This window comes from Thermobia domestica, chromosome 1 (assembly GCF_964235325.1).
Source record: "Thermobia domestica chromosome 1, izTheDome1.hap1.1, whole genome shotgun sequence".
NCBI lineage: Eukaryota > Metazoa > Arthropoda > Insecta > Zygentoma > Lepismatidae > Thermobia > Thermobia domestica.
The window spans coordinates 280,622,095-280,639,173 of record NC_137454.1 but is presented as its reverse complement, the minus strand read 5'-3'; the positions used below and the strand labels follow the sequence as shown (position 1 = coordinate 280,639,173).

General features: G+C 38.7%; 1 protein-coding gene across 6 annotated transcripts in view; it reads right to left on the bottom strand.

Annotated features, from left to right (window-relative positions):
• The window catches only part of LOC145661112 (extracellular matrix organizing protein FRAS1-like), a 3,375,101-nt gene that overhangs the window by 332,493 nt on the left and 3,025,529 nt on the right, over positions 1 to 17,079 (bottom strand). For all 6 annotated transcript variants that reach the window (XM_081726561.1, XM_081726566.1, XM_081726573.1 and 3 more), the window contains one exon: positions 13,341 to 13,515. In XM_081726561.1, the coding sequence (XP_081582687.1) occupies positions 13,341 to 13,515 (175 nt within the window). The remainder of the gene's footprint in view (positions 1 to 13,340; positions 13,516 to 17,079) is intronic.

Sequence of the window (17,079 nt, the reverse complement as noted above, 5' to 3'; positions counted from 1 at the left end):
GACATGGTGGGGGCTACCATTTAGACAGCCTCCCACTTAGGTTTTGTTGTGGCGGCGAAACTAATTGTGTACAAACGAAAATTTCGCCTGCACATTTCTGTACAAACGATGTACAAACGATTGCGACAATTTGTAATCAAATTGGACATGGTAGGGGCTACCATTTACACAGCCTCCCACATTGTTTTCGTTCTGGCGGCGCCCCTTATTGTGTACAAACGAAAATTTCACCTGTACATTTCTGTACAAACGATGTACATACGATTGAGACAATTTCCGATTGAATCTTAGAAGGGGGGCCTACCATTTAGACAGCCCCCACATTGTTTTCGTTCTGGCGGCGCCCCTTATTGTGTACAAACGAAACTTTTGCCTGCACATTTCTGTACAAACGATGTACAAACGATTGAGACTATTTCCGATTGATTCTGAAAAGGTGGGGGGGGCTACCATTTAGACAGCCCCCCCACTTTGTTTTCGTTCTGGCGGCGCCCCTAATTGTGTACAAACGAAAAGTTCGCCTGCGCATTTCTGTACAAACGATGTACAAACGATTGAGACCATTTCCGATTGAATCTGAAAAGGTGGGGGCTACCATTTAGACAGCCCCCCACTTTGTTTTCGTTCTGGCGGCGCCCCTAATTGTGTACAAACGAAAATTTTGCCTGCACATTTCTGTACAAACGATGTACAAACGATTGAGACCATTCCTGATTGATTCTGAAAAGGTGGGGGGGGGGCTACCATTTAGACAGCCCCCCACTTTGTTTTCGTTCTGGCGGCGCCCCTAATTGCGTACAAACGAAAATTTCACCTGCACATTTCTGTACAAACGATGTACAAACGATTGAGACAATTTCCGATTGATTCTGAAAAGGTGGGGGGGCTGTCTAAATGGACGTTATATATATATATATATATATATATATATATATATATATATATATATATATATATAAACAGGCTCCAAAAGCATTCTGTGATGCATTTGCAATTCCATATAGCTGAATATCAGTGATGTTGCTCTTTGCAACGACTAGCCGACTGGCCTTGATATGCTTTAAGTTATCTAATTGGTTACACAATTGTATCCATTGATTGTGCAAATGAGCTGGTAGTTGATCGTCCCACTTTAATCCTTCCTTCCAAAGTTTTTGTAGGAATATTTTGTAGACAATGACTATTGGACTGGCTAAGCCAATTGGATGAAAGATAGATCAAATGTGAGAAACAGCTTGACGTTTGGTTACATCTTCACTCATTGTTCGCTGCAGCTCCTCCAGAGGTTTGTGGGATATCAAAAATACGTTTGAACTTGGACAGCATGCAATTCCCAATGTTTTGATGTTCTCTTCATTTTCAAAACTTATAGATGAGTTTTGTTTTCTTTATTCCATTAGTAATTGTTCTATTAATATATCACTGTTTGATGACCATTTTCTGATATTAAAGTTACCTGTTTTGAGTAATGCTATAAGATCTGATTGCAATTGAATTTCTTCACGAAGATTATCACAACCTGATAAACAGATAGAAGTCTCTGCGTAGGATTTCTGATGTCTTGGGATATTTTAATAGTTCACTGGTTGCTAATTCTTGAAATACTCTTGTTGCGAAGAAGGGTGATGAAGCTGCTCCACAGATGACTTTTTTTTAGTTTGTATTCCTTTATTGGCTGATCTGGTGATTCTCTCCAGAGAATATCTTGATAACTTTGATCTTCAGGATGTACTTCAATGCATCTGTACATATTTTCAATATCTGCTGAAAATGCAATTTGATGAGTTCTGAACCGTTGAATGATTTATCGCAAATCCTGTTGAATAGTTGGTCGAACTAATAGCATATTCTTTAATGAAACCCCATTTGTTGTTTCCGCGGAAAAATCAAATACTATACGGAGTTTGGTTGTTGAACTTGACCTTCATAACTGCATGATGTGGAATATAACATAATCCTTGGATAGTTTGATTTTCCTTAACTTGCTCCTTATGTCTTAATTTTTCATATTCTTGCATCCCTTTCTCCATTCAGGTTGTTTTGTGAATCTTATTTCAAGATGTTGAAGTCTTGTTGTCGCCGTTTGCGAAGAATTACTAACCTTATATTGACTTACTATGGATTCAACGTCTAAAGAGGTAATATGCGTTATTTCAGACCCTCGTACCATTTATTCCCTGAACTGGGAAGTGCACTCTCTGTTTACGTAATTTACACATTTGTACCATATTTTCCGAGATGAAGTTCGACTGTGACCTACCGTCTAGTAACATTCTACATGTATGCACTCGCCCAACACTGTCCCTAACGTTCGCTAACGCTGTAGCTAAGAACACTTGTGTTTTGTATTTAACCCTTGCACTGTGATATGAATCTTGAATTTCAATTTGATTCGGACTGGCATTAACAGTTGAATTTGAATTGGTGGTCTTTGATGCATTATCACTCACTTGTTCTTTATCACTGGTGGTATTATTTAGTGAATCTTCATTGATTTTAATGTATGTAAGAGAGTGTTATGCCTTTCTCCATATTTTTTACATGTACTAGATCGACATTCACGTGAACTGTGAGTAGGATGTAGACCATTGAAACACGGGTTGTTTTTCGTAAGACAGTTCTGTTTTTCTGTCAACATAGCTTTTATGAATGATGGACATTGAAATATTTTAGATATTTGCTTACAGAAGACGCACTGTGTGATATTTGTCAATAAATAAGATTGTGATTTCTGGGTCGACTTTTACCCTTTGATTTTATTTCATCTTGGTGTGACTCGTTACTTTTTGATTTCATATTTTCTAGCGCCTGACATTTATGTCTAGAAAACAAAGTAACTCTGCTAATGGCTGGAAAGACTGATTGTTTTGTTTTAATTCCCGTTCTCTACGTGTTTGAAAATCCAATCTTTCAACTGGCAATTGACTCAACAATACCTCTTCTAGTGGTACTTGTAAGTTAAATACTTTTAGTGCATGAAAATGGCTGGAAAATATGTCTATGAATTGACGGATTCCCTTGCGTTTTCCTCGTGTATTGCCTGAATTTGTAAAATTTCCCTTGTATGAGTTCCTGCAATCATACGTTTATTTTTATACCTTTCCTGTAATAATTTCCATGCTACGTCATAGTTCTCTTGTAAAACTGGAAGATTTCTTATGAATTCAAATGCTTCTACCTGAAGTGCCTATAATAAGTAGAGAACCTTTAGAACAGATTGTAATTTAGGATTATTGTGAACCAACAAGTGAAAGTTTTCTGAAAATGCTAACCAACCCTCAAATATAGGTAATAAAACAGTTGGCAGTTTGAGATTATCTGCGCTATTCCACTCAGAATGATTCTGACAAGTGTGTGTACTAATTTCTTTGAATGCCTCTTTATTTGAACGTTCATTGATTAATTGTTAGGGTCTACCTTTAAACTATAATACCTAGCTTCAATTTCTTCGCGTTCAGTTTTCTGAATATTACTTTCATTTCTTATTCGAGTGTAGTCTGAATGTCGTCAAACCTTGTCCAAAATTCTGTAAAATGTTCAAACCTCATTGTAATTTCATCTATATTTTGTGTTTCGTTAAATGTACTAATGAACTTTTCCATACTGGTAAGCTGTGCTTTGATGTTACTTTTCTGTTTGATAGGTTTCCGAGCTTCCCCTTTACCCATTGTGTAAGATAAATTAACTTTAATGATTATGCAAACTGAGCTGTAACTCTCACTGTTTCGTTCACTTTTTTCATAATGCAGGCTGTATTGTTGATTTTACTTAAATACCAAAACCGGCACGGAGGACCAACATTTTATGTATATGATTTACGGCATTACTACAACACTTTGTGGACTGTATTATTGAAGCTGATTCTAAGATTTGACCTTGTTAATCTTATACTATGAATTTATTGCATAAATAAAATATGATTCACACTACAATGAACGCATGCATTAACTGCTTCGTTGTAAGCAAGTCCTTATACAACATACATTGCAGTGATACAAATAGTTATATTTTTGGTACTTACACTAACTGCTGCATTTATATGTAAACGACTTGCATTAATGTACTGATTAAACTGGTAATGAAATGTCCTTGATGCGTATGAACTGTTTTGATTGCAATTATAGGAAACCTTCTAAATTGCGAGGTTCCACACTACACGTTTTCAACACTGCACTGTATTCAACTAGCAATATTGAATTATGTCAATTAAATGCACACACACACGCACACACACAAAACAACAGCGACAGGGGCGGATCCAGGACTGACTTCTGAGGGGGCGGTGGGTTGTCATACTGCTACTTTTAAGGGCTCCAAACTTTGGGGTGGGTTTTATTTATATATATAAAATAAGAAAGTTTCCTCTTCTGGGGGGGCGATCTCCCCGATCGCCCCCCTCTGGATCCGCCCTTGAACAACGATAGCTTAAATTTAGACTGTTTAGACAGGAATCAGATATATTAAACTTCCCGATGTTAGAAATATAATGTTGCAACATTGAGAGCACGAAAAGAGAGCGTTTCCATCTGGAACCAGTGTCAAAGATAATTTGGAAACCGAAAACGTGTTTGAGTTTTTAAATTATGCGAAAGTGTTACAAAAAACAAATTTATTAACTGGGTAAAATTACAAAGTTTTTGCGTTTGGTATCATGAGTACTGTGCAGATGCTACTAATAAGCTGCAGTTTGTGTTGGAAGGTGTTATTACCATGTACACAATGAGGCATTGCGAATTTAAACTTAAATTTGCACATCGAGTGTAATATTATTGTAACAGTTTACATCAATCCTTTGTACAGTAATCAAAATTTGTATTATTAGCGAACTCTACAGAATATGTGAGAAAGAGATCTGTTTTTCGACCAAATGCTCCTACTCATCTACCTCCAATAACCTATTCACTTCAACTCGACACTTGGAATAAAGTGGGTAATTCATAGTTTTTTTATTATTAGTGGTATTACACCTCAGTGTTGGGCAAATTTCAATTGAATTAACAATTAACAATTAATCTGTAAATTTAATTGTTAATTGCAATTAACAATTGAAATAAGTAATGGTTAATTGTTAATTGCAGTTGGCCATTAAAAAAGGAGAATCAATTGCAATTGATCAATTGATTGAAAGTAATTGCAGTGGAAAGTAATTGCAATTGAATTCTGTAATTCAATTGCAATTGAAATTAATTGGCAATTGATTCAATTGCAATTGATTTCCACAGCAATTACTTTCAATTGATTGATCAATTGCAATTGATTTTCACTGATTAATTTTCAACACTGTAGTTCAGAGAGGGCGTGGGGCAATGAAAACTTTAGCCACGACCAATTGACTCACCACCCGTCGTGACCCACGACCCACCGTGACCCACTCTGACCCACCACCCACCATAAACCACTCTTACCCACTGTGACCCACAGACCCACCAAAACCCATTGTCATCAACTCTGACCCATGATTCACGCCCTCTTCTCTACTGACTAAAGAGTTTAAACTTGTAATAAAACAAGCCTATAAAATTATCACTCATCGGAGTTTGAATTTTTACGATCAATAGCTCAAGCACCGCACTAATACAATAACGGCGGATCTGACCTTTCTAATATAAATAAAATAGAGTTTGTTCGTGTGGCCCGTCTATCTTTGTGCGGCCTGTGGACGAGATGAGTGGACCGAAACTTTTCAAAATTTGGTCACGGGTAGCTTGGTCTAGGCCCCAGACCAAGACGAAGAGTTTTTTTTTAATTCCTTACTAGGGGGTCTCCAGGGGACGTTTACCGGGACCGGCCTGGGGAACAGACAAGTCGACCGAGAGTTACCAAATTTTGGTCAAAGATACCTTGGTCCAGATCCCACACTAAGGCAAAGCTTTTTCGAAAAAATTCGAACCAGGGGGTCTCAGGGGGGCGTTTACCGGGACATGTAAAAGTTGTAGAAAATGACCGATATCAGTGTCGATTTCATAGTTTTCGCGGTCGCTGAGATCAATGGTGAAACTCCGATCGCATTAACTTCCAAATTCACCGTATTCGGCTACGGGCCGTGGGTCAACGGGGGGGGGGATGCCGAAACGTACAAGTAATCCAAAATGCCGATATTAGTGTCAAATCCATAGTTTTCGCGGTTGCTGATATCAATGGTGACACTACCATTAGCGATGACTTTCAAATTCATCCACCGTTGTATGCGGGCCTTGGGTCACCAGAGGGGGGAATTCCGAGACATGTAAAAATATAATCGAAAATGACCGATATTAATGTCAAATCCATAGTTTTCGGGGTAGCTGAGCTCAATAGTGAAACTCAAGACCGCGTTTACTTTCACATTTAGCCCCCATCAGATAAGAAACGGGGGCATTATAACGGGATCACGAGACATGTAAAAATAATCCACAATGACCGATGTCAAATCCGTAGTTTTCGCGGAGGCTGAGATCAATGGTGATACTTTCATTAGCGATGATTTTCAAATTTAGCCACCATTGTATGCGGGCCGGGAGTCACCGGGGGTGGGGAATTGCGAGACATGTAAAAATAATGGAAAATGACCGATATTAGTGTCTAATCCATAGTTTTCGCTGTCGCTGAGATGAATGGTGATACTTCCACAGGCGTTGACTTCCAAATACAACCCCCATCGGCTGCGGGCCAGAGGCATTGTTTTTTCAAAATTGGAACCAGAGGATTATAGGGACTTTTACCGGCATATGTAAAAAGTAGTAGAAAATGGCAGATGTTAGTGTCACATTCATAGTTTTCGCGGTATTAGTTGGGGGTTGGTGGGGCCCAGAGGAGATTTTTTCACAATACGAACCAAGGGGGTCTGAGGGGGCGTTCACCGGGACATATAAAAGTAGTAGAATTTGTGTCGAATCCATATTTATCGGGGTTGCTCAGATCTATAGTGACACCCCCGATAGTGTTTACGTTCAAATTCAGCCCCCATCGACCTTCCCAATGAAAACACATGTACGTTGTTGGATATATATTCACACAAAATATATCCAATTTTAGAAATGTTTCTTAATTGTTCTCCCGTTATTCAGTTTGTTTACATTGATATTTTATCTGATCCGTTCGAAGAACGGGCATAACAGCTTGTACGAAATGGTAAACTGTTTGTTATGGACCAAATTACAATGAATTCAATTATATAGATAATTATTATAATTATAACTAATAATTATTTCGTTGTTGAATTATAGAGCTCCTCCGTGGCTAAGCGGTTAGCGTACGCGTCTTTGGCGTGGAAGACCCGGGTTCGATTCCCGGCGGGAGCTCATGTGGTTCGGATTCCACGTTAATCAGTAGGACCATGTCTCATATAGCCTCGCTGCTGACCGTTACGTTAAACCCCAAAATCAACTCAAAATCAAATCAACTTGTTGAATTATACATACTTTTCAGTGGAAAAATGAATAAAATTTAAAAGTCCCAAATCAACGTAAAGTAGACCAACGTAAAGGAAAAATGTATAAAATTTTCCATATAATTAAGCTTACAAACTTAAAATTTCCATGTAATTAAGCTAAATTTCCATTTTTGTGTCGTTTTGTGCGCCTATTTCCTCGTTTTCTGCGTCACCGGAAATGGGTCAATGTTATCCTACAAATATGGCGGAACAAGTTAATGCTGTTTCGTCAGGAACGATTTCGAGGTCGTTTCCTTCACATCGTCTTGTGCGTGTTTTCTACCGTTTTGTAAGCCTATTTCCACGTTTTCTGATTCAATGGTAGTGGGTCAAAATGGGCATTCAATGTGGGAAGAAAACTTTTCCACTCTCCCACCAGTATCGAATTTCAAGGTCGCTTTTTTCGCATTGTTTAGTGCATATTTATACCGTTTCTGCGCATACTTTCATGTTTTGTAGGCCAACGAAAGTGGGTCAAAGGCGACCTACAAATATGGCAGAGAAAGACATATTCATTCCACTTTCAAGGTCCATTTTGACCCTCTTCGACTGATTCACAAAGCGACACAAAACATGTATAAAAAATGTGAAGGAAACGACCTCATTTGTTGGTGACGGAACAGCATTAAGTTATTCCGCTATACTTGTAGGCCATTTTGACTCATTTTTGTTGTCGCACTAAAGTGGAAATAGAAGCACTAAAGTGGAAATAGGAGTACAAAACGGTACAAAGCAGGCACTGTACGATGCGAAAGAAACGACCCCCCAAATTCGATAGTGGCGGAACAATGGCTCTATTTTCTCACACATTGATGGACCATTTTGACGCATTTCTGGTGATGCTCAAAACGTGGAAGTAGGCGAACAGAACGGTACAAAATACACACTAAATGATGCGAAAGAACCAACCCCGAAATTCGATAGTGGCGGAATAGTGAGCCATTTAACTCCCACTTTAAAGGCCCGTTTAACTCACTTCCGGTGACGCACAAGACGAGGAAGTAGGCACAGAAAACTTTTTAAAAAATAATCACTAAACGATGCGAAAGAAACGACCTAGAAATTCGACGGTGTCGGAACAATGAGTCATTTTGGTCATACTTTGGAGGTCCATTTTCACACACTTCTGGTGACGCGCAAAACGTGAAAATAAGGGCACGAAACGGCACGAAACATTCACTAGTCGACGCGAAAGGAAGGACCACGAAATTCGGTAGGTATAGTGGCGGAGCAGTGGGTCATTTTCGTCCCACCTTCGAGGCCCATTTTGACCGTCTTCCAGTGACGCACAAAACGTCGAAATACGCGCACAAAAGGGTATGCAATGTGAAATTAACGACCTCGAAATTCGATAGTAGCGGAACTCTTGGTCATTTTCGTCCCATCTTGGAAGCCCATTTTGACCCACTTCAGATGACGCATAAAACGGGAAAATAAGGGCAAGAAACGGCACGAAAATCCACTAGTCGATGCAAAAGGAAGGATATCGAAATTCAGTAGTGGCGGAACTGTTGGTCATTTTCATCCCACCTTCGAGGCCCATTTTGACCGTCTTCCAGTGACGCACAAAACGTCGAAATAGGCGCACAAAAGGGTACGCGATGTGAAATTAACGACCTCGAAATTCGATAGTGGCGGAACAGTGGGTCATTTTCGTCCTATCTTGGAAACCCATTTTGACCCACTTCTGGTGACGCACGAAACGTGGAAATGGGAGCACGAAACAGCACGAAAATTCAGTAGTCGATACGAAAGGAAGGACCTCGAAATTCGGTAGTGGCGGAGCAGTGGGCCATTTTTGACCCACCTTCGAGGCCCATTTTGACCATCTTCCAGTGACGCACAAAACATTGAAATAGGCGCACAAAAGGGTACGCGATGTGAAATTAACGACCTCGAAATTCGATAGTAGCGGAACTCTCGGTCATTTTCGTCCCATCTTGGAAGCCCATTTTGACCCACTTCCGGTGACGCACTAAACGTGGAAATAAGGGCAAGAAACGGCACGAAAATCCACTAGTCGATGCAAAAGGAAGGATATCGAAATTCAGTAGTGGCGGAACTGTTGGTCATTTTCATCCCACCTTCGAGGCCCATTTTGACCGTCTTCCAGTGACGCACAAAACGTCGAAATAGGCGCACAAAAGGGTACGCGATGTGAAATTAACGACCTCGAAATTCGATAGTGGCGGAACAGTGGGTCATTTTCGTCCTATCTTGGAAACCCATTTTGACCCACTTCTGGTGACGCACGAAACGTGGAAATGGGAGCACGAAACAGCACGAAAATTCAGTAGTCGATACGAAAGGAAGGACCTCGAAATTCGGTAGTGGCGGAGCAGTGGGTAATTTTCATCCCACCTTTGAGGCCCATTTTGACCGTCTTCCAGTGACGCACAAAACGTCGAAATAGACGTACAAAAGGGTACGCGATGTGAAATTAACGACCTCGAGATTTAATAGTGGCGGAACTCTTGATCGTTTTCGTCCCACCTTGGGGACTCATTTTAATTCACATCCCACGACGTACAAAACGGAAGTAGACGCACAAAACGGCACAAAACGATGTGAAGGAAACGATCTCGAAATTCATTGGTGGCGGAAGAGCAATAACTTGTTCCGCCATATTTGTAGGCCCATTTTGACCCACTTCCGGTGATGCACAAAATGTGGGAATAGGAGCATAAAGCGACACAAAACACGCATAAAAGATGCAAAACAAAGTACCTTGAAATTCGTTGGTGGCGGAACAAGTTAATGACGCCGTGAGCATCAATATAAGTATATACTGTAGTTCTTACCAGTTGGCGCAGTGGGTCAGTGGTAGAGCGTTCACCTCCGGTGCTTGAGGTCCCTGGTTCGATCCCAGCTCGCGCAGTTTGTACTTTGTGGTGGACAAACACCGTGCTCGTGGATTTTCTCGGGGTTCTCCCGTTTCCTCCCACTTTCTTCATTTCATTCATTTCCTGTCATCACCGTCTCCTTTAGCCTAACCGGCATAATCGTGGGACGTAAAACTAAAGATTTCATATCATTTTTTGTAATTCTTACCATCAAGGCTGAGAATTGCACGGTCCAATTTTTTAGACAAAGTAGAAGCCCAACCGGAATAGTGATGTCAACCGACTCGGATCGGTTCAACTGAGCGTACAGCTTGAACTGGCTTGGTTGGGATTACCCATCGACTGGGCTCAATTGAGCCAATGGCTTGAACCGGCTCCGTTGAAACGAGTCCATAGGCTGGGTTCGAGTCAGCTTAACTGAGCCGATGGCTCGAACCGGCTCGGTTGGGGTAAGCAATCAGCTGGGTTCGGCTCGGCTCGTGTGAGCCATCGGCTCACTTCTCGGTTCGGCTCGATAAGTGAATAAGCTGTGAGCGAGCCGGTTGAGCTGTTGACAACCCTAAACCCGGGTCGAGCAGTTTTGAACATGTTTGGCTGGAGTCCCACAACTTTTAATAATTTTTGGCTCGAGCCCGAATACTTGCTCCTCCTGAACTCAAACCAAGAACCTCGTGACCGATGTCCTTGCCTTCTGAAGATTTCTTGACGACCGAGAGACGACTGAGACCGAGAGTCAACTAATTTTTAGTATTCCGATACAAACCGCCTATATTCCATGTTTATACAGGTACACGGTGTTATAATGATAATTAATTATAGTAGTAGTAGTAGTATCATTGATAATTATATTGTCTATATAGGATACTTGAAGATAGTAGTACTTGGAACTACACAAAGAATTTAGCTCGAATTGGCTCGACTCGACTGGAAACTCGATCCGAATTCGAGTCGAGTTGGGGGAAATTTTTCGAGCCGAGATCTCAAGTCGAGCTCAAAGATGTCTGCTTCGAGTCGAGTCGAGTTTGAAAGAAAACTCGCTCGAACTCGTTGGTGCCCATTCCTATTGTTTGCATGACGGGCATATAGAGTTCTTTCGAGGGGGATAGAACCATAAACATAATATATTTTTAAAAATACTTAGTTTCCCGGCTTTCTTCCCATGGGGGGGGAAGGGATGGTAGGTATCCAGCATTTCTTATAAGTACCTTATTTGAAATATGTAAAACAGTAACAAGTGGACAACACAATACACACACATCTTCTTATCTTCAGTTTTAATCGCTGATTTCAATTGCAATTAACAATTACAATTAACAATTACAAGTTTCAATTGTCAATTGCAATTAACAATTAAATGTTTCAATTGCACCCTTTGCAATTGACAATTAACAATTAAAAGTTTCAATTGCCTGGTGACCAATTAACAATTAACAATTGACGAAAATTTAATTGCAAATTTTATGATTGAATTCAATTGCAATTGAAATTAATTGTCAATTACAAATTGAAATCAATTGCAATTGAAATCAATTGCAATTGATTTTCAGAGCAATTACTTTCAATTGATTGATCAATTGCAATTGATTTCAATTGATTTTGCCCAACACTGTTACACCTACAGGACAATATACATCAATATACACAATTAGTTTGAACTCGAAGCCTCAAATCGAAGTTCACAATTTTATAATTAATTTTCACACATTAATTATTATTGTGTACTGTAAATTAATTGAATTCTCCTATTTTACCCCGAATGAAGCAATGACATACAGCACAAACAATTTTGGAGGTAAGTAACCATATGGAAAATATGAGAGCGAAGACAAACATGGTTCTGGGACATACACCCCTAAAGAGCCCAGAAGGAAAACCGGTATCATATTTGATGGGAGCAGAAAGTAGTCCTACATCTTCTTCCATCGAATGTAAAGAGATGTACGTGGGCAAATTGCCAATTTTTAGAGGTTACTCGAAGTCATTTTAATCGAAGAAGCTTTATTATTACTATTCTACCTCTTTTGACAAACGCATCGCATACGTGCACAGAAGCAAAATCAGACACATATCAAAGAACGTAGAGATGCATGCTAGGAATTATTCTCTCTCTCTCTCTCTTCAAAAAAGGTTAACAAACAAGACAAGAGTAATAGATATTGATGGAAAAATAAAAACATTATGTGAGAGTAGACTTTACATATTGCAACGAGGGATTTTGATCGATGGACAAAATAATCCTTGAGTGGATACAGTGGATACGAAACTACAAGAAGTGATCTAGAAACCGAATTTACTTAAGGCAATGTGCGAAATCAAGAAGAATTGAAGACTAATGTGGAAAACAATCGCCAAGATAGGTGTTTGCGTAAAAGTGTTGGAGATACCTGTCATCCAGCACAGGATTAGAAATGGCTGGTTGGTGTAGTTAATTTCGATAATCAAGAAACCATGTGTGAAGGAGCTGCAGCATTAAGAATTGACACATTCCAATTTTGATGAATTGCACGATTGGTTAGAACACCACGTTGAGCATAGAGTGAACAGGGCAACCCAAAATGTTAGCACATTTAGGTCGCAATAGCGCACCTTGTGAGCCAGGAAATACCAGGAAATTGTGACCCATATCATCAGAGAATAGCCACCATGTTTCACGGTAGAGAAGAGAGTTCAGAATATAAATTCATGGTGTCTGGAATGCATAAACAAAAATCTCTTGCCGGAAATAAGGTGAGAAACGAATCATCGGAACATATTTCATATTTGCAGTCATAGTGGTCCACTTTCCGTGATATTAGCAAAATTTACTTCAGTTTAAGCGTTGTTTGAGATGATCAGCGAATGTAATACAACTCGGGTTAGACGATGTTTATCCGCATAGGATGTTCCAGGAGCTGAATAAATTCCGAAATAAAACACTTGCCGTATTCATTTACGGTATTTGGTCACAATCCTTTTTCTTTTAATTTCTTATTATGTAGTTTCGCATCTGTAGGTGCGTACATAAAATATAGAATGACGATTAATATTAAAAGCAACCTAAGCATGTTCTACAGTATATTATGAGGAATAGTCAAGACAAAAATTACCTGCGTTTTCAGGAAACTTATATTCAGCACGTGAGAAGTGAATGACACTAACGTCATTTGGACCCGAAATATATACGTTGCTTTCACTTAAGTTTCCCAAACGTGCTAACGGGCTAACATCACCAAGCTGAAGAAGGAAATCTTCAGTTGCTTCGTAGAAAATATCATCGATTATCTGTAAGAAAATAAAGTGACCTTTAAGAAATATTGTTGTTCTAAACTTTGTACAGCTCATTTTAAAATTAATTCAACCACCTTTTAATGATATTACTCCTTATTTATCGAAATGTATATTATGACTATTTTCTGACTACCTGTATTCATTTTTCTGCTTTTCCCAACCCATGAATATGCAACGTGGCTAAGACAGACGGTGATAATAATAATATATTAAATGGTGGAATGAAGAAAGTGAAAGGAAACGAGACATTTCCAAGAAAATCGTTGCACAAAGCTTGTTTGTTCACTACAAAACCCATTTTGCGGCAGCTGGGATCGAATCAGTGACCCCACACACCAGAAATAAGCACTCCACTGCTGAGACACGCATTCCGTTCTTTCTTCTAAAATGTATACATTAATTAAGCAAACTCAACCCTTACATGGTATAATGTATTATCCAACTCTGAAAGGCGTGTCCCAGTTTTCCAGACAACTAATGATGTTTTCTCTTTTATAGCTCAGTGACTGCTTTACAAAATCATCTTAATTTTTTCTGGAGCAAAAATTAAGTTATGAATCATAAATTTTTATGACTTTTAAAATCACTAGTGGCCTCACAGATCAATAATATCGTTTAAAAGTTAACCTTGACTAAAATTTAATCTCCATCAGATTAAAACTTAACCTCAAATTTAAACAATGTCACAGAATCTGCAGTTTGAAATGAGACAAGAACCATTATTCGTGTTTATATTCCACGTAAGTACCCTCATCAGGAACTGAGCCTGAATTACACTCAGAGAAAGAATATATGTTTTCAAAAGTTTTAGACACGAATGTGTACTTGATCTGTATCAAATTCTTGAAGCTGACCCTCGAAATATTTTTTTCAGTTTTTCGGAGCTATGATTTACGGAAGTACTTCTGATAACATTCACAGTTAACACAAAGAAACCCATGTACACAAAATATGAATAGATCTTTCTGAATCTTACCTTAGCAATGTATATGCGTAGATACATACTCTTATGCTTTCTCATTTGCATTACTATGTTACTTGTATGTACTTTAGAAGGTTTTCTTATTGATACAGTCAGGGCCGGACTGGCTACTGGTTGGAGCCGGCGGCTGACATATTTTGTTGGCCCTCAATTTTCAATGCCCCCAACTACCATTACCCCAAGTGCCACTGTTTAACCATGATAAAAGTACACTATTATTTTAGCTTTTATCTTAGATAATGCACACTATTCCTTAGTTGCAACGCCGTACAGTTTTTTACCATAAATATTAAAATATAAAATATATAATATGTGACAATAATTATGAGAATAACACAGACAGTAATCATTAGCATATTTTTTCATCTCACCTTGGGATAGCTGAAATTTGTAATTTGTTAATACAGAACTACGGATAGATTATTTTTTCAGGGTAGATTGCTTCAGTACACGTGAACAACGGAAAACTCACTGCACGTAGCCCGAAATATTTTTTCTGGGGGATGTACCTTCCGGAACAAGTACGACGATATCTTCTCTTAGGGACATTAATAGTAGATTGGAAGCTTCTCGTCGTCAACAATAGAGCTGTTGTTTGTTAATTATTTTATTGGGGTGACAAGTTTGTTGTCGGTAGGCCCCGTATCTCTAGCGAGGTCCCTGGGAGGAGGAGAATTTATTGCCATACCATTAGAAGGGTTCCTGGAACATTGAATGAACTCTTTGTTGTGTGAAACATGACCCTTCAAGTTTCGTTCCTCATAATGTAATCGAGAAATATTTTTAATTATGATATAACAAAATTAAAAAGAGTCTGAAACCATCAGAACTCCGCTATAAGGATTGAAACATGATCCCTGGCTTGCAAAGCTTTTTCTCCTTAATTTAATAGGAAAATAATTTTTAGTTATGATATAATAACATTAAAATATGTTTCAGACCATCAGAACTCCGTTATGAGGCTTGAAACATGATCCGCAGATCGCACAAGCTTTTTTCCCTTAATTTAATCGACGAACAATCTCTAATTATGATATAATAACATTAAAACATTGGAACGCGAAACCTAGCTCCCAAAAACATTTTCCCCTTAATTTAATATGTGAAAAAATTTGTTATCCTACAAAAAGCTTGTAATGATTACTCGAGCAGTATGTGTGTGCGTACTAAAATGTGTAAACAGGAATAAGATATTGAGGAAAGGAAGGAAGGGAAGAAGGAATGTGAGGTAGAACGTATTTATTTATTATTCATTTATTTTTGCTGCGAAACGAACTTCGTTTTGATACATCTTCCTCCTACCCTTGCTCTCTCTCAACTGATAGAGTGCTTTGTTGCAAGGCCTCCGATCACAGACATTTGTATGTCTCGCTGGTAACACATGTGCAGTTTAGCCACGCCCCATCATCACCTCATACTAAGGTGTTCTACTTGAACTAGGGAGATGCTCACGTAGCCATTTGTCAATTTCTTTACTTAGACTGAACTTAAAATTCCATTTTTTCTCCCCTCCCTCTTCCCTCAATAGTCACAGTTTATTTGTTGTAAACTAATAAACACACCTTTTCCCTTATCCGCGATGAATTGCAACGGTTTACCTCTTGCTTACAGGTGATTGCCTTACTCTCTCCCTCTTTTCTCATAGGTTGACGATCTTTCTGTCTGTGGGGACAACTTTTTCTTCGAGTTAAAGTTCCGCCGCCCAACCCTTGCCGTCAACATTGCTGAATGAGGTTCCTCTTGCTTTTTTCCCTTGTAAGCTGTTTGGCAACAAGTCTTTGAGTTAAAGTTTTAGTGTCCACCAATGCCATTTACCCGATATAAACTCGGCCTCTTTACACCTACCTCTTGGGCGCCCAATTTGAAGTTATTGAACAGTATGTAGCACAGCTTTATCTTTTGCTGAATGGATTTATTGATCTTTGTGTATTGAGAGATAGAAATGGTTGCTCTTTTCTTTTTTCGGCAAGAATACAAAATTCTATGATCCCCATCAATAAATTTAAATCAATATGAAGTTGACAACGGCTTCCATTTTTCATTGAAATGTATGGATCAATAAATTTATGATACTTTGAAAATTACATTCATGCCGAATGTTATTGTGTCTTTCTTTGAGGGAGCGAGCTGTAAACTTAAATTCTAAAATGCAATATTTGCTACCCTTTGTAGATTTTAGTTTGAATGTTTGGTCGCGCGACATGTGTTACTAAATCCGACAAAATGTCTCGTGTTGATTGTTTTGCTCGCTACAATTTTAGACACTAGTAATAAAATTTGGTGTCCAGAGTTCTTATGCACAGTGTGAAATTGTCTGATAACTGATTATTACTTTGAAGATATTTACGTTTAATAACCATCTATCGCCATAGGTATTCTGGCGAACTGTCTGTGGAACTATCAAAAGAACAAAGAAAATTATTTGATTATGGGAGTTCACCTTTTTATTTTTGAATGTATTATGTCATATTATTACTATAGATTCGACAAGATGTCTCAGGTTTTTGTCTGGAAACACAATTTCCTTCCTTTTTCTCTTTGTACAATAATATTTATTACTACCTAACCGGTATCAC